This window comes from Saccoglossus kowalevskii, chromosome 14, assembly GCF_978046115.1.
Source record: "Saccoglossus kowalevskii chromosome 14, keSacKowa6.1, whole genome shotgun sequence".
In the NCBI taxonomy this organism is placed as follows: domain Eukaryota; kingdom Metazoa; phylum Hemichordata; class Enteropneusta; family Harrimaniidae; genus Saccoglossus; species Saccoglossus kowalevskii.
The window spans coordinates 31,566,997-31,591,127 of record NC_140654.1 but is presented as its reverse complement, the minus strand read 5'-3'; the positions used below and the strand labels follow the sequence as shown (position 1 = coordinate 31,591,127).

The 24,131-nt window shown below is 35.7% G+C and overlaps 1 protein-coding gene across 5 annotated transcripts in view; it reads right to left on the bottom strand.

Moving 5' to 3' along the window:
• Positions 1-24,131, bottom strand: part of LOC102804367 (calmodulin-regulated spectrin-associated protein 2-like) — an 80,411-nt gene that overhangs the window by 5,421 nt on the left and 50,859 nt on the right. Inside the window, exons 5-14 of one of the 5 annotated variants that reach the window (XM_085508127.1) lie at positions 18,995-19,160; positions 14,571-14,691; positions 12,683-12,934; positions 11,810-11,963; positions 9,397-9,573; positions 8,280-8,878; positions 6,304-7,922; positions 5,882-6,009; positions 5,484-5,704; positions 987-1,172 (exon numbers count right to left, since the gene is read on the bottom strand). In XM_085508127.1, coding sequence (XP_085364253.1) covers positions 987-1,172; positions 5,484-5,704; positions 5,882-6,009; positions 6,304-7,922; positions 8,280-8,878; positions 9,397-9,573; positions 11,810-11,963; positions 12,683-12,934; positions 14,571-14,691; positions 18,995-19,160 — 3,623 coding nt within the window. Of the gene's footprint in view, positions 1-986; positions 1,173-5,483; positions 5,705-5,881; positions 6,010-6,303; positions 8,879-9,396; positions 9,574-11,809; positions 11,964-12,682; positions 12,935-14,570; positions 14,692-18,994; positions 19,161-24,131 lie in introns of all 5 variants that reach the window. The other 4 variants (XM_085508128.1, XM_085508123.1, XM_085508126.1 and 1 more) reach the window with 4 other exon arrangements.

Genomic DNA, 24,131 nt, shown 5'->3' with positions numbered 1-24,131 from the left:
GAGAGCGAGAGTGAGAGAGAGTGAGAGCGAGAATGAGAGAGAGAGCGAGAGAGAGCGAGAGTGAGAGCGAGAGAGAGAGTGAGAGTGAGAGAGAGAGAGAGTGAGCGAGAGAGAGTGAGCGAGAGAGAGTGAGCGAGAGAGAGTGAGAGTGAGAGAGAGTGAGTGAGAGTGAGAGTGAGAGAGAGTGAGAGAGTGAGAGTGAGTGAGTGTGAGAGAGTGAGTGAGAGTGAGAGAGAGAGAGAGTGAGCGTAAGAGTGAAAGTGAGAGTGAGAGTGAGTGAGTGGCGAGTGAGAAAGTGGGAGAAAGAGAGTAAGAAAGAGAGAAACACCAAAACAAGTACTTTTTTGATAACTTAGTAAAGTCAACTGACAAAATCTGAAAATGTACAATTCTATGTACAGCTATGATTAAAAAAAACAACAGGGTTATAAAGCTATGATAGAAAGACAGACAAGGAGATTTCAGTGGATAGTTTACATTAGAGTGATACGATACAAGTTCTATATTCTGGATGCTTTCCAACTCAACCCTGATTCTGCCATGAAACATTTATGTCATACAGGATGCAATGAGAATCATCTTAATGTATAGACATGCAAACATTTAAAAGTTGATTTCAATCTATTATTACATTGTGCATGTTTTAGAATGATGAAAGAAAATTTACATATCAGTCATTCTTTTGTCTCTCACAATGAATAAGTGAGATGCATCATGGGATTACCAGCATGCTGTTGGGTTTCATTAAGTCGTGACAACTGGAGATCAACATATGTGTTTTCTTAAAATTACATATACATATAGATTAACATTATTACAGTGGTAACTTTAAAGTGATACAGTTGTCGCACCGCTTCATGTTCGATATGAGACCCGAATTTGGAACATGTTTGATGCATGACGACTGTAGCGCTTTAATGATACGAATATTATAGATGAAAAGCACCCAGGACACTATGAATCCCCTTAAAGACATGATAACACACCAGAGTATTCAGCAAAGACGTTAACGTTTTCAGCCTGATCCCCACAAGTGATTGCAGTTATAGTAGATGACGACGATGATGAAGAAGATGGTGCAACTTGTGGCAGTTGTGGTGGAGTTGATGGTTGTGGCAGAGAAGTTTCTAATTTTTTGGGAATACCACTTTTACCCACTGTTACAGTTTTCCCTATTAATACAGATAGGTTAGTTTATATATAAGTGAACAACAACAACAACAACAACAACAAGTTAGTAGTATACAAATTAATGGTGAGCTCAACCCCATTACCATCACCAATGTCAGCCATTCACATTGTGATTGGATTTCATCAAAATTATGGGTCAAAAGCAATAATCCATGATAGGTTGTTTGAAATAAATATTTATAAGGTCAAAACATTTTGACAGAGTAAGTCTGTTTGAGAAAGACCAATGTTGAACTTTTCAAATCATTTTAATTTCAGAGTGAAATCACACACAATTTTACAATTTTAATGTTTGTCCATGTTACAAAATGTATGACTACTTTCATTGTGTGGCAATAGGCTATAGGATGATAGACGATCTATACAGTTTTGGATCTTGACATGTAAGCTGAATGATGTCAAAGCCCTGCTCGTCATTCTATAACTGGCTTCTAACATGGCTGCAATCAAATTCATTGTTCATCACATGTTTATTTTACTGTTGATTGTACCACTGATACTATTATATTTATTATCAGTGTTTATTTCAATAGCACAATTGACATATAATCAACAAGACTTTTGCTTCAAATTAAAACAATAGAGTGAAGTTACATGCATTCCAATGTCCATTCCAAATAACAACTTCTTCAATTCAATTTATATGTGGAAAATAATATGTGATTTGATTGGCGGAAACACCCCAGCCATATTAGAAAAAGAATGACAGTAATGGAGTGGAAGACATTAAATGATTGAAAGATTACTAACACTGATACTTATCTAAGATTAACACCTAAACTCAGACACTGTTCTAAGTATTCTCACAATCAAATGATTCTGGTCCAAACTTGATAACACTCGAGTGTCTTTCAGCTTACACAGGTACACATACATATGAAAATTTACAACATAGAATGTTTCTTCACTTGATTATAGAGTTAATATTCTCAATAAAATTGAGGGATTTAGTTTTGAATGTCAAGAAGAATAGCAGTTGTCCAATTAAATCAGGGATTTTCTTAACCAAGTAACATTAATAGAAACATTCCTCAGTGAGTGTCCAAGCATGCTTACATATGATAATAATAACTTTATTTCAGTGATGTGTGGTCTAATGATTCAGTGATGTGTTTTCTAATGATTCAGTGATGTGTCGTCTAGTGATTCAGTGGTGTGTCGTCTAGTGATTCAGTGATGTGTTTTCTAATGATTCAGTGATGTGTGGTCTAATGATTCAGTGATGTGTTGTCTAGTGATTCAGTGATGTGTTTTCTAATGATTCAGTGATGTGTGGTCTAAGGATTCAGTGATGTGTGGTCTAAGGATTCAGTGATGTGTCGTCTAGTGATTCAGTGATGTGTGGTCTAATGATTCAGTGATGTGTGGTCTCGTGATACAGTGGTGTGTTGTCTCGTGATTCAGTGATGTGTTGTCTAGTGATTCAGTGGTGTGTTGTCTAGTGATTCAGTGGTGTGTTGTCTAGTGATTCAGTGGTGTGTTGTCTAATGATTCAGTGGTGTGTGGTCTAATGATTCAGTGGTGTGTGGTATAATGATTCAGTGATGTGTGGTATAATGACTCAGTGATGTGTTGTCTAATGATTCTGTGACATGTGGTCTAATGATTCAGTGACATGTGGTATAGCGATTCAGTGACATGTGGTATAGTGATTCAGTGATGTGTGGTCTAGTGATTCAGTGATGTGATGTGTGGTCTAGTGATTCAGTGATGTGTGGTCTAATGATTCAGTGATGTGTGGTCTAATGATTCAGTGATGTGTGGTCTAATAATTCAGTGATGTGTCGTCTCATGATTCAGTGATGTGTTGTCTCATGATTCAGTGATGTGTCGTCTCGTGATTCTGTGATGTGTGGTCTAATGATTCAGTGATGTGTGGTCTAATGATTCAGTGATGTGTGGTCTAATGATTCAGTGATGTGTTGTCTAATGATTCAGTGATGTGTCATCTCATGATTCAGTGATGTGTCGTCTCATGATTCAGTGATGTGTCGTCTCGTGATTCTGTGATGTGTGGTCTAATGATTCAGTGATGTGTGGTCTAATGATTCAGTGACATGTGGTATAGTGATTCAGTGACATGTGGTATAGTGATTCAGTGATGTGTGGTCTAGTGATTCAGTGATGTGATGTGTGGTCTAGTGATTCAGTGATGTGTGGTCTAATGATTCAGTGATGTGTGGTCTAATGATTCAGTGATGTGTGGTCTAATAATTCAGTGATGTGTCGTCTCATGATTCAGTGATGTGTCGTCTCATGATTCAGTGATGTGTCGTCTCATGATTCAGTGATGTGTCGTCTCGTGATTCTGTGATGTGTGGTCTAATGATTCAGTGATGTGTGGTCTAATGATTCAGTGATGTGTCGTCTAATGATTCAGTGATGTGTCGTCTTGTGATTCTGTGATGTGTGGTCTAATGATTCAGTGATGTGTCGTCTTGTGATTCTGTGATGTGTGGTCTAATGATTCAGTGATGTGTGGTCTAGTGACTCAGTGATGTGTGGTCTAGTGATTAGTGATGTGTTGATTAGTGATGTGTTGTCCAATGAATCAGCGATGTGTGGTCTAATGATTCAGTGATGTGTTGTCCAATGATTCAGTGATGTGTCGTCTAGTGATTCAGTGATGTGTCATCTAGTGATTCAGTAGTGTGTTGTCTAGTGATTCAGTGATTTGTGGTCTAATGATTCAGTGATGTGTCGTCTCGTGATTCTGTGATGTGTGGTCTAATGATTCAGTGATGTGTGGTCTAATGATTCAGTGATGTGTTGTCTAATGATTCAGTGATGTGTTGTCTAGTGATTCAGTGATGTGTTGTCTAGTGATTCAGTGATGTGTGGTCTAACAATTCAGTGATGTGTCGTCTAATGATTCAGTGATGTGTTGTATAATGATCCAGTGATGTGTCGTCTAGTGATTCAGTGATGTGTCATCTAGTGGATCAGTAGTGTGTTGTCTAGTGATTCAGTGATGTGTGGTCTAGTGATTCAGTGATGTGTGGTCTAGTGATTCAGTGATGTGTCGTCTCGTGATTCAGTGATGTGTGGTCTAATGATTCAGTGATGTGTGGTCTAATGATTCAGTGATGTGTTGTATAATGATCCAGTGATGTGTCGTCTAGTGATTCAGTGATGTGTGGTCTAGTGGTTCAGTGATGTGTGGTCTAGTGATTAGTGATGTGTTGTCCAATGATTCAGTGATGTGCGGTCCAATGATTCAGTGATGTGCGGTCTAATGATTCAGTGATTTGTTGTATAATGATCCAGTGATGTGTCGTCTAGTGGTTCAGTGATGTGTCATCTAGTGATTCAGTAGTGTGTTGTCTAGTGATTCAGTGATGTGTGGTCTAGTGATTCAGTGATGTGTCGTCTCGTGATTCAGTGATGTGTGGTCTGATGGTTCAGTGATGTGTTGTCTAATGATTCTGTGATGTGTTGTCTAGTGATTCAGTGATGTGTGGTCTACTGATTCAGTGGTGTGTGGTCTAATGATTCAGTGATGTGTTGTCTAATGATTCAGTGATGTGTTGTCTAATGATTCAGTGATGTGTGGTCTAACAATTCAGTGGTGTAATGTCTCATGAATCATTGGTGTGTTGTCTAATGATTCAGTGGTGTGGTGTCTAGTGTTTCAGTGATGTGTGGTCTAATGGCTCAGTAATGTGTTGTCTAGTGATTCAGTGATGTGTGGTCCAATGATTCAGTGATGTGTGGTCTAATGATTAAGTGATGTGTGGTCTAGTGATTCAGTGATGTGTGGTCTAATGATTCGGTGATGTGTGATCTAATGATTCGGTGAGGTGTGGTCTAATGATTCAGTGTTGTGTTGTTTAATGATTCAGTGATGTGTGGTCTAATGATTCAGTGGTGTGTTGTCTAATGATTCAGTGATGTGTCGTCTAATGATTCAGTGATGTGTAATCTAGTGATTCAGTGATGGGTTGTCTAGTGATTCAGTGATGTGTCATCTAGTAATTCAGTGGTGTGTCGTCTAGTGATTCAGTGGTGTGTAATCTAGTGATTCAGTGGTGTGTAATCTAGTGATTCAGTGGTGTGTAATCTAGTGATTCAGTGGTGTGTAATCTAGTGATTCAGTGATGTGTTATCTAGTGATTAAGTGACGTGTTGCCTAGTGATTCAGTGATGTGTTGTCTAATGATTTAGTGATGTGTGGTCTAGTGATTCAGTGATGTGTTGTCTAATGGTTCAGTGATGTGTTGTCTAGTGATTCAGTGATGGGTTGTCTAGTGATTCAGTGATGGGTGATATACAGTAGAGACAGGAGACCTTACCTTGTGACGGTATGGATAATGATTTACTATCTAAGTGATCTTCCATACTATGACTAAAAACGCGCGATTTAGGTCTGGCCCTTGCTGTTTTAGGTGTTTTTCTTTCTTTTTCAACAGGTTCTGTTTCTTGTTCTTGTTTCTTTCTCAGGTATTCTTGCTTTATGTGTTCCCGTCTTTGACGTTCTTCTTCTTTCTTCTTCTCTATCTGTTCTTGTTTTATCCTAAATAGATATGATTAAATCTAAATCAGGACTGAATCTAGTGTGATATGATTTGATCCAAAAAAAATTATACATTTTCATTTTTATCAAATCAGATTAATTTCTTAAGTAAAAGTTGAATTAATCGAAGTGTCCTTTTCAGCCTGCAATGAGTTATTTTCAGCATACTGTCTTTACCTTTGGGCTTCTCGTCTTTTTTCTTCTTCTACTTCTCTTAGTGCCTTCTTTGCTCTCTCTTCTTCTTGTCTTTTTAACCGATTTTTCAGGAAGTGTTCTCTTTTTTTAGCAGCATTGATGTCATCTGACTGGAGTAGTAAAGACAATTGAGTACTTGTAAAGCAGTGGCTCAGATGGTTGTATCAATATGATGAACACAACACACATAACCATGCATTAATAACCCATTTTCATTCACTGCTATTTACTAACACTTTTTGATTTGGTGGTGATCTTCTGATCTATGGTAAGAAATGCACATTGTTTTGCTACAAATGCAGTAAAGATATTACTCTATGATAGTACAAGCACAGTTCTGCTTTTGAGATGATGAAATATGACACATATTATATTTTCAAAGTTGACAAAAATTGAGGGCTTACCTTTGCTTCCCCTACAATGAATCCCTTGAGTTTATCATCATCTATATTATTGATATCTTCGTTATCAACTTTAATCAGTTGTGTCTTTGTCACCTGCTTCTCATCTGGCAAGATAGGCTGTGAAATGGCAACTGTATTGTTCAAAAGCTCTTGTTGCACTTGATGTGGAGATGTTATTTCAGTTGGAGGTGATGACGTCACGGTGACAGGCAATGGTGCTTTCACAACTTTGGCAGGTGGGGATACTTGTTTAATTATCTGGGGTGGTGGTGATGGTTGCCTGGTTACCTGGGATGGTGGTGATGGTTGCCTGGTTACCTGGGATGGTGGTGATGGTTGCCTGGTTACTTGGGATGGCGATGATGGTTGCCTGGTTACCTGGGACGGTGGTGATTGCTGTTTGGTTACTTGCATTGGTGACGGTTGCCGGGGCTGAGTTGATGGAGAGATTTCCGATTTTGGAGATAGCTGTTGTGGAGGTGTAAATGTCCGATTTTCAAGTTCCTCAAGTGATGTCTCAATTGGTGAATAAGTTTGTGGTGACTGCTGATGTGACGAGATTTGTGGTGATAAAAAAGGCTGGGGTGGTTCACCGGGTCTAGACTGCTGACCAATTTGTTTTGATGTCTTAACAATAGTCTTACTTTGCATCTGTGCAATGGCCTGTGGCTGCGAAATCACTTGCTGCTTGTTTGTTGTCATCTGTACTGTATGTTGTTGTTGTTGTTGTTGTGGTGGTGGTGTCCCTTGCTGATATGATACTGACTGATCTTCCAACGTAAATGGTACTGGGCTAGAAGTTTGGTTAGTATACGGAGTGAATTGGAAAGCAGTCGGCGTGTTGAAAGATGGTGAAATAGAAGGTGCTGGTGATGATGTCATGCTACCACCAAATCCAGGAATTCTAGCATTAGATGAACTAGAAGTAGTTGGGTATCTAACGGGTGTCACATTAGGGTTACTAATCGGTTGAAATTTACTTGGCAGGACATTGAGAGCTGGCTGATATTTACTTGGAGTCACACTCGGGGATTGCTGGTAATTACTCGAAGTCATACCAGCACTGGGCGCAAATGCCGGAACAGGTTTTGGAGCTGGGGATGTGGAAAATGAGTAATCACCTTGTTGCCAATTTCTATTGGTATTTGGTGACGATTGTAAAAAGAATCCACTTTGGGTTTCAGTCTCACTTCGTGGTGTATTAATCCATGTTTGGTTAGATTCTCTTGATTGTTGCTCTCGTGGTGAACTCCCAACTTTCACATGTTCTTGTTGCTGCGATACTTTCATCTGCTCCTGCTGTTGTGATAGCCGCAACAACTCAGTCTGCAACTGTGATAAATTGGCATTTATTTTCTCCAATGATGTATTGTAGGATTCGTCCTGCGCAGGTTGTACCTGTGGTCTTGGAGCCATTTTACCTCTATTGTCACTCTCTGTTGTTCCATCCTTCTTGCCAACAACTTGTAGAAAAGCGGCTTTTCCCATTCGCTGTCTTTGCTTAGTTCGTTGCCGTTCCATGTGCTTCTTGTCGTACTCAATTGCTCTTCGTTTCTCATCCAGCTTCATTCTAATTTGCATGAGTTCTGAGGTGACAGGAGCATTCTGGGTTTCTGAATCTAGATTGTTAGTATGATTATGATGTTGGTGTGTATGTTCTACCCAATTTGTCAACTGATGATTCTGTGTAACATTATCAGGGTGATAAGCTGATAATGCTACGTTAGTATCCCTAGTTTTTCTATTGTCTGTCGTCATAGCTGAGTTAAAGTCACTTGCCATCCCACTACATGCAATGTGAGGCGGCTTGCTGACATCAGTAACCACATCCCGCTCCTGTCGTTGCATAGCTTGTCCAAATTGAACCAAAAACTGTTTTTTAGCATCCTCCCTGTCAGTCTGGTCAGTATGTAGCTTATGCAATTCCCTGTCAGGGGTCAAGCTATTTGTAACAGTGTCTGATAAAATGTCTCTACCTGCTTGTCGATGATGGGGATTCCCATGTGGTTTCTCAGGCAATCTTCTTTGCGTATGCGGCTGGGCATTCTCATCTTGCACAATCGGTATTCCAGCAGCCACAGCGCCTTCTGCAGTCATATGCTTATCAGAAATTACGTAACTACCAGCAACAGATGGTGCATAACTACTAGCAACAGAAGGAACCTCATCAGTAGGTGAGGTATCAATGAAAAATGCCTCACCGTGTTTAGTTTTAGTGTGTACCAGATCACCTGCAATAGAGTCTGGGATACTATCAGGTGAAGTGTCTGTACTACTGAATCCTTCTCGATATGTTCGATCACCATTCTTATTCTTTACCTCCCCTCTTTCCTCTTCCTTGTTGGTTAGCTGGATTATCTCTTTCCGTGGTTTCATAGTGGCTGGTACTAATTTGTGGCTAGCTTTTACAGATGCAATAGACGATGTTACGCTTTGCAATTCCAAATCTATAGCAACATCATCGTCATCAAGGTTAGAATCAATGCTAACATTTGCTAGTAGACTCTGTGTGTCACCACCACTGTCCTCACTTTTAATTGATTCATGTACACCATTATTTTCTTTCTCCGCTTTCCTGCAATAGACACAATAAGAAAATTGTGAAACACTAATGTCAGCCATCACAGTTTTGAAGTTGAGTTACTCTATTATACCTCTGTATTTCTGTCCAGAAAAAAATAAATAAAAGTTAGTTAGCAGTGCTGCGCAAAGACAATTAAATCTTGTAGAAAGCAGGTGAAAGGGTGCAGCAGACTCTTTGAATATCAGATTAATTATAGATAGATTTATAGCTAGATTCAAAAATTTTCTCATCTGATTGGGTTTCCATAAAAATTAGCCGACTCAATCGTGTTGTCTCACAACAGAAAAAGATTTGTTTAACATTAAAACTCTTGTAAGAGTACAGACCCTATTAAATAGATTTAATTATTCAAAAACACTCGTCTACCTAATGTACTCAAAATGATCGACCTCTCAAGATCACACATCCTGGTACTTTGAGGGAGTATTATTGTTCCAATATTTTCAATATCATGCATACATTTTTATGGATAAAACCTGACACCCTAACCAGACTGATACTGTACATACCCTGAATTTATTACTATACCACTTTGGTTGACTTCCGGCCAGGCTATTGTAGAGTTTTTAACATTAACGTTTTCCAAAGAACTAGACCTCGGTAGTAGATTCTTAAACTGCTGTTCATCCATTTGTATACTATGCCTCTGCTGCAACCTATGTCTACGTGACAATAATGGCTGAGAACTAAAACAAAAAATAAAACAAAACTAGAATTCCAACTAACAAATAAATAAAGGGAGGAATCATGCATGCATGCATGCATAAAAAAATAACAATCCATGCAAAACAAGTAATTTAAAGCTTGATCAACATAAAATCTTGCATCTATTCTATGTTTTTTTAATTAATTTCCCTTTTATTAACTAAATCAAATCCTATTCTATATAATATTAGTTTATTCTTAACTAAATAACTCATCAAATCATGTACACTGAAATATGAATAAATGACATTCAAAACAGAAATTCAAAGAAAGCATTGCTAGCAGTTTACTTGATACATTGCAGTATTTATTAATAAGTTCTGTTATTAATATAGCAGAAGAGTTTAAACATCTGTTAGAAACTACCAATTATCTATACTTCAATACAATACTTCATTCAAACCGGCCAAAATGTATTTTTAACGAAAACTAATTCCAACTAAAATAAAGTATTATAGAGTAATGACTTAAGGTAGAGATGCAGTTTACCTGACAGGTATTTTAATTCGTTAATTAGGAAACCAAGATGATCTTCCTTGTCCACAAACCTATATATTTTCAGAAAAATTATTGTATGAATTTTAAAATTTTGTTAGTATTTTTTTCTTATGGACACTGTAGTTTGAAATATGCACAAAAATGTGCTATTTTGGTCAAAAGTGATTTAAAAAAAATTTCTTTTTTTCACCATGTTTTTTTTTTATTATTTATGTACAGCCTTGCTAAATCTTGCTAAGAATTCAAAAGAGATAATGTTTGCACCTGTTACCTATATTTTAAAATCGTCTTTTGAGTATGTTCCACTATTCACAATTCTACCAAATTTTAACAGTCTATAGCCAAGACTGTTTGGATAATAAAAAGCAAAAAAAAAAAAATTTCACTCCCAAGTGCCCACAAACCTGCATCTCTACCTTAATATCACTGACTTTAGTTGAAAATATTGTCATTTGTCATTTTCTGTTTTTCACATATTTGATATATCATGTTACAAGGCTAAAGAAAATGAATTGGGAATATGGGGGTCACTGTTCTTAGTTTGGAGAAAAAAAAAACACAGTGAAAATAGTAGCATTTTTTGTCTGTTTTAGAGCATTTTACAATTGTTTCCTATGGCAAGTATATATCTCAATATTTTGCTTGGTGACATACAGTGAAAGAATAATATATAGTGTCTTAAGAAGGTAAATTTTTGATATTTATTAGTATTAAACAATTAATAATGCTAGTGGGTTTTTTTAAACAAGGATATGTGTTTTCATTGTGGTCTATGGAAAGCAGTGCTGAAACAGTGTTATGCCCATTACTTTATTTTACAGATTTTCTCCCAAAAAAACAACAGATTGACAATGAAAAAAGGTCACAAACGTTTGAAAAATGCTTAAAAGATTATTGTAGACGGATTTTGAAATGAAATAGTGTCACTACTATATATGCTAAAATATGCACACATGTAAAAACTTGCAGTTACTGTATTCATGGATTCACATGACTTCCCATCGTACATATATTGATTTGTTCCATATACATTGTAGTATTTACTGATGATTTAGTGTTTTACAAATGTATAATACTCCATTATTAGTGTATATAATAAGTAGAATATTTTAGAACAATAGCCTTAATTAGCATAACAATAACTTGTATTGTTTTCTTGAAAGATTGAGCAGGGTAAAACTGACATGCTGAAAGATGCCTAGGAAGAACACTATTAACATCAAAACTGATGAAATCTTGTTTTACAAATAAAACAAAACAAATTATTACAAATTACAATGCTTGTATCTGCATTGCATTGATGAATTGCAACTATTTCTAAGTAGATGATGCCATTTCTGCCATTTTTTAAAGACATCAGGTGAAATGGTAGAGTTTATAAGAGAGAATCACAGCAATCACCAGTGCATCAGAATAAGCGTTATTGAGTTCTCTCCTTCAATCATTTTTTAACTTTTCTGTTTTTTGCTACTGGAGAAAATACTGTTATTAATAGTTAGTACACTATCTGATATTATAAATATACAAAAATCATAAAATGGTTGTCATAACATACACACATATTTCATACCATACCAGAGCCTGGTGAGTTAATAAGGTTAATAATATAATAAATATTAATTATCACTTGACCTTGTTAAACCAATGCAGTTATTTCTCACTTCACCACTGAAAAGAGTAGATGAAGTGACAGACGGAGTGAGATAGAAGATATCATACCTGGATACTGCTTTGTTGATTTCTGGATTACTGTTGCTAGATTTTAACTGACTCGGAGACACTGGAGGTTGGAAGCTTCGTTTAGTGACACTACTGATTGGCAGAGGTCTACTTCGTGTAAATCCTATTCGACTTCCACTGGGTGGTCTTTGTGCTGAAACCAAACATACCCATAACTTAGTGACAGATGCTAGCAGGCAAATCTCCATCATATTATGCCATATTCCAATCCAGTTTGTTAGATTATTACAACATTTCTATATAAAATGACATCAAGATATAATGTTATGAAATGTTATATTAATAATAATTCACCCAATCTTAGTTAAGTAGTAACAAATTAAGAATTTACAATCTTATCTGTTGTAATTAGTCTAAGCAACTCTTTAACGAAACTATCATTTTTCTATCATTCATCAATCCCTAAGTAATGACATCTGTAATTCTGGTTTAAGTTTAATTTATTATTATTCAAAAACAGTGAGATCATTTGTATAGAAATAGGAGCAGATATCAAGAAATAATTAAGTTATCACATTAATAGTTGGTTTAGAAGTATACACATCATGCTCAAATACTTAAAAGTGTTCTCAATGAAAAATATTTTGACAAAATACAACCAGAAATTGTGTAGTATTGGAAATTTTTTAACAATTTCTATTTCATTAATACATGTATATTATTTTGTTGTGACTTTGTGTTAGTTGAAATCAGTCAGCTAATGGGATCAAAGATCAAATTTCATCCAATAACACTGCGATACATAGCTATTTGGCTACAAAATTGATCAGATCAAGTAAAAGTTGTAATTGATCTCTCTTTATCAGTTGTATGTAAGATAGAAGTAGAAAAATAGTAGATAAAACTAAGTACCTTCAGGTTTGTCTTGAATTCGTTCTATTTTCATTCCTTGTGGTTGAACCCAGTCTGGTCGCTCTGTTTCTAGCCACCAGAACAGTTCAGCTAACATCACTATTATATTAGTTTTTAATAGAGGAGGAGTATAGAGCAGATCTTCACAGGATAGTGCAAACAATCCAGGGATATATTCTGTACAGAAACTCTTAATAACTTGAAGATTGTAGATAGAATCCGCAAATGACATATTTTGATGAATGGAAATATCTGGTGAGTGTCAAAACAGGAAAGTCAGTGAATTCACTATGAGTGAAATAAATACAATATTTGCTTTAGTAAGTAGTACATGTACATGCACTTAACAAAATTACAGAAGTGTGTCTATGGTCAAAATGATAAATACAAGCAGCCTCGCGGCTGAGATAGCTCCGCTGTTTGCAATGCACATTTCAATTATGTAGAACAGAAGATATCATTAGAAAATGAACAATATGCATAGTATCAATGGAATGGGACTTGCTGTTTTCAACAAAAATTCAAAAATATCATTTTTCACTATAAATGATTGTGGTTTTTAACAAGAAGAAAATATCACTTTTTACCAAAAATGACAAAAATATTCACCAAAATTACTGTAGATAATTAAAGATATCATTACAAAATGAACAAATCTGAGAGAGGTCCACATGTAGTACCTATATATGTAATAATATCAAAGCAATTGGACTTGTCGTTTATAACAAGAAGTCGAAAATATCACTTTTTAACCAAAAATGACAAAAATATTCACCAAAATTAGAGAATTAAAGATATCATTTATGATTACAAAATGAACAAATCAGAGAGAGGTCCACATGTAGTACCTATATATGTAATATCAAAGCAATTGGACTAGCGGTTTTTAACAAGAAGTCGAAAATATCACTTTTTACCAAAAATGACAAAAATATTCACCAAAATTAGAGAACTAAAGATATAATTACAAAATGAACAAATCTGAGAGAGATCCACATGTAGTACCTATATATGTAATATCAAAGCAATTGGACTTGCGGTTTTTAACAAGAAGTCGAAAATATCACTTTTTACCAAAAATGACAAAAATATTCACCAAAATTAGAGAATTGAAGATATGATCATGAAATGAACAAATCTGAGAGAGGTCTACCCAAAGTACATATACACCAAGTATCAAAGCATTCAGGCTTGTAGTTTTCAAGAAGAAGTCGAAAAAGTAAAACATTGACATGGATGACGACGGACGACGGACAATCACTCATATGATAAGCTCCGCTCTACAAAGTCGACAGCGGAGCTAAAAATACTATTTTAATGATTTAGTATACAACAAATGTGATTTTGAGTTTACATGCGTTTCTATTAGATACATTTTTTAAATAGAGCAAATGTGATAGACAGTGAAAACATAAATGTCCATTACGGATGAGTAATACATGCATTACATTTTGTACTATATGTACACAGACAAGCACACAATAGGCCAGACCAATGATATCTACATCCACCAGTTAGGAAGTATGAACTTCTATTTCAAGTTCTCAACATGTGTATGCAGTCTTACTCGGTCAATATATCTTGATGTAAGTCACAGCTAGACCATTTCTCCATGCATGATATGTCTGGGTTACCATGCCATATAAATCTATGCCTTGTCATTTCATACAGTGCAGTGTACTCATCAATAATTGATGTATTCTAAAGACGTAGCCCCATACTTTACACATCACATGCTGCGCTGTGTCTTCCCATTCATTTTGGCTTTCCATGAAGGCTTTCAGCAGGTGATGTATTTACAAAATATGGAAAACTTGGGTTTGTACCTCCTTGATACAAACAAAACAAACTTTTCACTTATTATGTACATTTGAAATGTATTACTCACCTGTAATATTAAGTAACTTTGGGGCATAAAAATGTAAAATAACTGCTAGACAACATCCATCACAAATATCTTTAAGTAGATCATCCATAGTAGGTAAAGTGGGAACGGAAGGTGGCACCATCTGTCAAGTCAAAACACATATTAGCAATTACTCAAGACTATAGGCTACTTCGAGTGTGTGTATGCGTGCATTGTAGTCACATTATTCATATCATTCCTAGAGTGCAGTGACTGCATGTTTCATAAAAAAAAAAACATCTAGTTAAAGAAGAGCACATCAAACAAGTGTGTATATGCATGATTATAGTCACAGTAATCATATCTTTCAGAGAGTGCACGTTTCATACAACAGGAATTCTAAAAATCAAGTTTTGTCAGCTTGTTGACACACACTTAAATATTGTGACTTGAATTTCATTTTACCAAATAACAAGTCATTGAAAATGACACAGTTCCCGTTCAAACTGTTGAAATTGATCTTCATGTTCTAAACTTGGTCTTGACAATTTTCAAGTATTTACAAAGTGCTAAATACCCTTCAAATACAGGTTATGCCTGTATAAATACTTGAAACTGACTACTGGGTGCATTGACATGAAAAAACACCAAATTTGGTTCACAGTGATCAAGTTTGAAGGCAAATTACAGGGAGGTAGTCGTCGTGTTGTGCATGTGCGACATTAGTGTTGATAAACAGATTTTTCCAAAATCCAATGCGCAAGTATGAGCTTTGACCTGGTCGCCAGACTTGTACTAATTATTGCCAGTGACTTCTTTGATACCTTAAATCCAACCACCTAAAAAATACCCAAATAAAGCTTGGTAATGTCTCAGTTTGTACTCTTTGATCTGCACATCAGTCAAAGTCGCCATCTTTGTTTATATGAGACCCATATATATCGTGCATGCGTGGTGCGACAATTATCACACTTTAAATCAGACTTCCAAATGTATAGCTTACTTTATTCTTCAGTGTATACAGCAATGTACTTAAAGGGACGTTTATGATTGGAATGTAATATGGCAGTGTATTGATAGTTTAGTAAGCATTAGAAACACAAGGAGAAAGTGTAGGTTTTCAGGTAAAAATCCTGTGTTAGCAGACAAAAACTGTAAACCTATACTTTAAAGCAAGTACGAGAAAAAATTTTTGATTTGCAATCGGTTACATTGCCAAACTTAATTTACGTAAAAAACAAGACTTTTTCATTTGCTCATAACTATTCAATGCATACCACTTTACGTCAATATGACCCTTTCCCCAAAAAAATCGCAATATCTCGTTAGAGGCTGTAGCTGTTCTGGTTGTGAGTGCAAACCCCCTTCTTTTTCCAATTTTTGAAAGTTAAGAGAAAACTCCATCTCCTCATCAACTTCAGCGTTAAGTTGGTCAATTTGAGAGGTCTGTTTTTAATAGCAGTTAATAAACGTGCTGGTGAGAGTGTGCAAGTGGCACCCTCACTGATCCTCACCCTGCTTCTCCAGTTTTAAAATTACGTGCACCTCTTCAGTACAAGTATACTTATCTGGAGGGGCCAAAAAAATGGTCACATGACCAAAAGTGGTATAATTAGTAATCTTTCAGGTGAAAGGCTTCACGTAGCATCAAATCTTTCAACTAGCTGTCCAGGGATATATGGTGGTTTGGGTTATTTCATTATGTAACAGGTATGCATACTATTTCGTTTTAGAATTTCAGATAACTATTGATGACAGATTGTAACTTAAGTTTGAGCGACTGTTCAACTTATTAAGTTGGAATGGGGTAATTTCAAATGCTACGACATCAAGAGATTGTTTGGTTAAAGTGGTGGTTAAGTGTTGGATATGGGCAGCAACTTGAATTAAATTATGAAGAACAACCAAAACAGCATTTCCATCACTATCCATGTAACCTTGGCCATTTCTCCTATGTGAATCAAAAACATAGAACATAGTCTTATAGGTAAATATGCCCAACCCATAGTCTTTGACAATAATAATGGCACGAGCAGTACTTTCAAAAACATGTTTTAATGCACTGTCAATGTCAAAGTCAACTTCAGCAAGGCACCCAACAATTGATGTGCATGGAATACAGCTAAAATAATATGAAATGCAACTATTTAAATCAGCAACCTGTAAATACGTACTAGAATCTTTGGTATGCCTGTTAGAATAAAGTTTTAAATACAACAATTGCCCTATATCTATATGTTATCAATATTTGCACTGTTCTAGTTAGCAGCATCCATAATCATTGAATATACCAGGGCTACAAGACTGTTTGTCATGCATGTACTGGCTCCAGATGTGGTACCCAAATATTTAGGTGAACCTTGATTAACATTACCTGCAATCACTAATTTACCTTGACCTGTTATGTCACAGTTTGAAGTAGGACCAGGACTGCTTTCTATATCACCACTTAGCAACAGAATCATTCTCATATAGTACAAATAAAGTTGCATAATCCATACAGGAAAAAATCTTTTTATTACAAACTTTAGTTTGTATACAATGAAAAATTCAGAAGACCAAATACATACTTCTATATGCATGATTTCTCAGTCAGAAAGTCTTCTCTGTAATATAATATAATATAATATAATATAATATTGGATATGGTACTGTTGTACGATAATTTATATGGTATTAATAGTATGGTAAAGATATGGTATATAATGGTATAATGTATACTGGTTCAATCTGGAGTACTTTGGTAAGCAGTGTATGTGACAGTACGTTAACAACTGACACCTGCAAGCCTCTCTAAAACAGTTGGTGAGAGGAGTACAGTACTAAATAAAGAAAAAATTGAAAGACAAAAAAATCTTCTTTTAAACACAGATCCTGTAAAAAAGCAAAAAAAAGTACATTTAAACAAATAGGTTCAAACAAGTCACATTGGACGTAGATGGCGCTGTGACAGCAACAAGACGGACTTAAAATATTAAAGATGGCGTCCGTGTTCACGAAAAGCACTGAAGGTCGTAACGTACACTAATTCAGGTCATTTAAAAATTGCAGTTAGATAAACACCCAGTTACATCGTCAAAATAATAAAATTTTAAACCATTCAGTTGTTCTGACCTTGTCATATATATTGACAGTGCACTTTGAATAGTGTAGCCAGTCTTCGGGACGCGATGACGTGACGATACAAACCTCCAAGATATTTCCAACTTGCTACGAAATTTCATTGTTCCATCACAGTGATTTTTTTTCAAATACAGCATTTGCCGATGTCAATTTCTACAAATCTGCCTGCTTTGCACATCCCTAAAATCACCCTGTCGACCGTTGCCGACTAACATCCAGAACATAGACTGTGACATGGCGAAACATCGTTAAAATGAGAATGTTGACAATATATTCTCACATACATTCCACTCAAAATAAAAAAAATGCGCCCATCAGACAAAAAAAAATCGATCACAGAAAACTTATTATTTTTGAAAATAATTAACTTGTTAAAAGATAGATACCGGAATACCAGTAATTTCGATCGTTGACACAAATGACGGCCATCGCAGTGCAGTGATCACCGGCTACGGACATCGTCAAAATCTGAACAATTTACCTCTATAGATCGGCAAAGATACAAGTCCCAAACATTCATATATCATAGTACTTACAAATATATCATGTACTTACCAAATAATTTATTGATCTTCAAACTATTCAGTATCAGCGCGAAGTCACAGAGAGCATCCATAAAAAAATTGTCCTACACGAGGTTTTTTTACCATTTACCTGATTGAAGCGAATTCGCTCCCATGATGCAACAGTAGAACACATTGCCTGAATCCGAAGATCATGCCCTGTTTAGCATGATCGAGGTACGTGGTAAAAATACTGATATCTTTATTGCAATCATAATCAAATCAGGATATCAAACAAAATACGAATAAAGGTAACATTGTAACAAACCAACATAATACTACTACTTTATTGACATCAATTTAACAACATAAAAACAACTTTGTATTAGATGCATGTAATTTATAGTCCATCTTAATCAGAATCTGCACATTTTCGGGTTTAAAATAGCTGCCAAACGCTCAAAATTGATCTAATCTCAAAACAACTTCACGTGCATATGTATACCTTCATGACATGTATGTGTACCAAATTTGAATGGAATCCATCAAAGTGTGTCTGAAATATGACGATGCACGCACGCACACACACACGCACGCACGCACGCACGCACGCACATAACCAAAAACACTACTTCCCGTTTCGGACTACCGTCCGAACGGGAACTAACAAATGTTGTAATTGTAGCATGATGTTTTTGAAGAATAATATAACAATGTTCTGTTGCGTCATAGGTGTGCCAGGGAATGAGTATAACTAGTTGCATCATAGGTGTGCCAAGTAGTAAGTGGCTTTGAGCATATCAAACACTGGGTAACCAGACTGTTGCATAACATACTTACTCTTTGTGCTTGGGATGGATCCAGTTGCATTAATTTTTGCTGAAAAGCTTTTAATTCCTTTTCTAATCTGTGTTTCACTGTCATACTAACTTTATTCAACCAGAATAACAATGCATCTTCTGCATCAAATGGCAACTCACTAGAGGCGTTAAAAGTTGTAAATCGTCTGAAAACCAAAATGTCACAAAGTAATCAAGGATTAGAAAGTACAGTGTAGCAGATAGAGGTGACATACAGATAAGAGAGTTATGACACATACTCTTTCATAAGTACAGTGTAGCAGATAGAGGTGACATACAGATAAGAGAGTTATGACACATACTCTTTCATAAGTACAGTGTAGCAGATAGAGGTGACATACAGATAAGAGAGTAATGACACATACTCTTTCATAAGTACAGTGTAGCAGATAGAGGTGACATACAGATAAGAGAGTTATGACACATACTCTTTCATAAGTACAGTGTAGCAGATAGAGATGACATACAGATAAGAGAGTTATGACACATACTCTTTCATAAGTACAGTGTAGCAGATAGAGGTGACATACAGATAAGAGAGTTATGACACATACTCTTTCATAAGTACAGTGTAGCAGATAGAGGTGACATACAGATAAGAGAGTTATGACACATACTCTTTCATAAGTACAGTGTAGCAGATAGAGATGACATACAGATAAGAGAGTTATGACACATACTCTTTCATAAGTACAGTGTAGCAGATAGAGGTGACATACAGATAAGAGAGTTATGACACATACTCTTTCATAAGTACAGTGTAGCAGATAGAGGTGACATACAGATAAGAGAGTTATGACACATACTCTTTCATTTCATTTCATTTCATTTCATTTGTACCTTTGCAGTATGAGTTGTGAGTTATGTAATGTTTTGAGCAATTATTAGAGTTAGCCCAAAAGAGTATCAGTATATTGAAATGAAACAAATCGTATCCGATGAATGATTTATGTGTCAAGTTGAAATGTCCGGATATGATACATAAGGGCATTTTGAAAACAACATGGTAACACGTCTGTAAAACAAAATGACAGGCATCACTGTAAGTTAACAATGAAGATTGAGTAAAATTAACCCAGCTTTGTCCGAGAAGTTCATCCAGAAAAATAGAGTACAATCAAGTCCCTGGTTTGAAAGAAAGCCACATAATATAAACGTGCAAGTACAATGTAAGCAATAAAAACACTGTTTATCACTCTTATCTGTCTGTTTTGATGACATGAATACATCACTCTTATCTGTCTGTTTTGATGACATGAATACATCACTCTTATCTGTCTGTTTTGATGGCATGAATACATCACTCTTATCTGTCTGTTTTGATGGCATGAATACATCACTCTTATCTGTCTGTTTTGATGGCATGAATGCATCACTCTTATCTGTCTGTTTTGATGACATGAATACATCACTCTTATCTGTCTGTTTTGATGGCATGAATACATCACTCTTATCTGTCTGTTTTGATGGCATGAATACATCACTCTTATCTGTCTGTTTTGATGGCATGAATACATCACTCAAATCTGTCTGTTTTGATGGCATGAATACATCACTCTTATCTGTCTGTTTTGATGACATGAATACATCACTCTTATCTGTCTGTTTTGATGACATGAATACATCACTCTTATCTGTCTGTTTTGATGGCATGAATACATCACTCTTATCTGTCTGTTTTGATGGCATGAATACATCACTCTTATCTGTCTGTTTTGATGACATGAATACATCACTCTTATCTGTCTGTTTTGATGACATGAATACATCACTCTTATCTGTCTGTTTTGATGGCATGAATACATCACTCTTATCTGTCTGTTTTGATGACATGAATACATCACTCTTATCTGTCTGTTTTGATGACATGAATACATCACTCTTATCTGTCTGTTTTGATGGCATGAATACATCACTCTTATCTGTCTGTTTTGATGACATGAATACATCACTCTTATCTGTCTGTTTTGATGGCATGAATACATCACTCTTATCTGTCTGTTTTGATGGCATGAATACATCACTCTTATCTGTCTGTTTTGATGGCATGAATACATCACTCTTATCTGTCTGTTTTGATGGCATGAATACATCACTCTTATCTGTCTGTTTTGATGACATGAATACATCACTCTTATCTGTCTGTTTTGATGGCATGAATACATCACTCTTATCTGTCTGTTTTGATGGCATGAATACATCACTCTTATCTGTCTGTTTTGATGGCATGAATACATCACTCTTATCTGTCTGTTTTGATGACATGAATACATCACTCTTATCTGTCTGTTTTGATGGCATGTATACATCACTCTTATCTGTCTGTTTTGATGACATGAATACATCACTCTTATCTGTCTGTTTTGATGGCATGAATACATCACTCTTATCTGTCTGTTTTGATGGCATGAATACATCACTCTTATCTGTCTGTTTTGATGACATGAATACATCACTCTTATCTGTCTGTTTTGATGACATGAATACATCACTCTTATCTGTCTGTTTTGATGGCATGAATACATCACTCTTATCTGTCTGTTTTGATGACATGAATACATCACTCTTATCTGTCTGTTTTGATGGCATGAATACATCACTCTTATCTGTCTGTTTTGATGGCATGAATACATCACTCTTATCTGTCTGTTTTGATGACATGAATACATCACTCTTATCTGTCTGTTTTGATGACATGAATACATCACTCTTATCTGTCTGTTTTGATGACATGAATACATCACTCTTATCTGTCTGTTTTGATGACATGTATACATCACTCTTATCTGTCTGTTTTGATGACATGAATACATCACTCTTATCTGTCTGTTTTGATGACATGTATACATCACTCTTATCTGTCTGTTTTGATGACATGAATACATCACTCTTATCTGTCTGTTTTGATGGCATGAATACATCACTCTTATCTGTCTGTTTTGATGACATGAATACATCACTCTTATCTGTCTGTTTTGATGGCATGAATACATCACTCTTATCTGTCTGTTTTGATGGCATGAATACATCACTCTTATCTGTCTGTTTTGATGACATGAATACATCACTCTTATCTGGCTGTTTTGATGACATGAATACATCACTCTTATCTGTCTGTTTTGATGGCATGAATACATCACTCTTATCTGTCTGTTTTGATGGCATGAATACATCACTCTTATCTGTCTGTTTTGATGACATGAATACATCACTCTTATCTGGCTGTTTTGATGACATGAATACATCACTCTTATCTGTCTGTTTTGATGGCATGAATACATCACTCTTATCTGTCTGTTTTGATGGCATGAATACATCACTCTTATCTGTCTGTTTTGATGACATGAATACATCACTCTTATCTGTCTGTTTTGATGGCATGAATACATCACTCTTATCTGTCTGTTTTGATGGCATGAATACATCACTCTTATCTGTCTGTTTTGATGACATGAATACATCACTCTTATCTGTCTGTTTTGATGACATGAATACATCACTCTTATCTGTCTGTTTTGATGACATGAATACATCACTCTTATCTGTCTGTTTTGATGGCATGAATACATCACTCTTATCTGTCTGTTTTGATGACATGAATACATCACTCTTATCTGTCTGTTTTGATGACATGAATACATCACTCTTATCTGTCTGTTTTGATGACATGAATACATCACTCTTATCTGTCTGTTTTGATGGCATGAATACATCACTCTTATCTGTCTGTTTTGATGACATGAATACATCACTCTTATCTGTCTGTTTTGATGACATGAATACATCACTCTTATTTGTCTGTTTTGATGACATGAATACATCACTCTTATCTGTCTGTTTTGATGACATGAATACATCACTCTTATCTGTCTGTTTTGATGGCATGAATACATCACTCTTATCTGTCTGTTTTGATGGCATGAATACATCACTCTTATCTGTCTGTTTTGATGACATGAATACATCACTCTTATCTGTCTGTTTTGATGGCATGAATACATCACTCTTATCTGTCTGTTTTGATGGCATGAATACATCACTCTTATCTGTCTGTTTTGATGGCATGAATACATCACTCTTATCTGTCTGTTTTGATGACATGAATACATCACTCTTATCTGTCTGTTTTGATGGCATGAATACATCACTCTTATTTGTCTGTTTTGATGACATGAATACATCACTCTTATCTGGCTGTTTTGATGGCATGAATACATCACTCTTATCTGTCTGTTTTGATGGCATGAATACATCACTCTTATCTGTCTGTTTTGATGGCATGAATACATCACTCTTATCTGTCTGTTTTGATGGCATGAATACATCACTCTTATCTGTCTGTTTTGATGACATGAATACATCACTCTTATCTGTCTGTTTTGATGGCATGAATACATCACTCTTATCTGTCTGTTTTGATGACATGAATACATCACTCTTATCTGTCTGTTTTGATGACATGAATACATCACTCTTATTTGTCTGTTTTGATGGCATGAATACATCACTCTTATCTGTCTGTTTTGATGACATGAATACATCACTCTTATCTGTCTGTTTTGATGGCATGAATACATCACTCTTATCTGTCTGTTTTGATGGCATGAATACATCACTCTTATCTGTCTGTTTTGATGACATGAATACATCACTCTTATCTGTCTGTTTTGATGACATGAATACATCACTCTTATCTGTCTGTTTTGATGGCATGAATACATCACTCTTATCTGTCTGTTTTGATGGCATGAATGCATCACTCTTATCTGTCTGTTTTGATGACATGAATACATCACTCTTATCTGTCTGTTTTGATGGCATGAATACATCACTCTTATCTGTCTGTTTTGATGACATGAATACATCACTCTTATCTGTCTGTTTTGATGACATGAATACATCACTCTTATCTGTCTGTTTTGATGGCATGAATACATCACTCTTATCTGTCTGTTTTGATGACATGAATACATCACTCTTATCTGTCTGTTTTGATGGCATGAATACATCACTCTTATCTGTCTGTTTTGATGGCATGAATACATCACTCTTATCTGTCTGTTTTGATGACATGAATACATCACTCTTATCTGTCTGTTTTGATGACATGAATACAT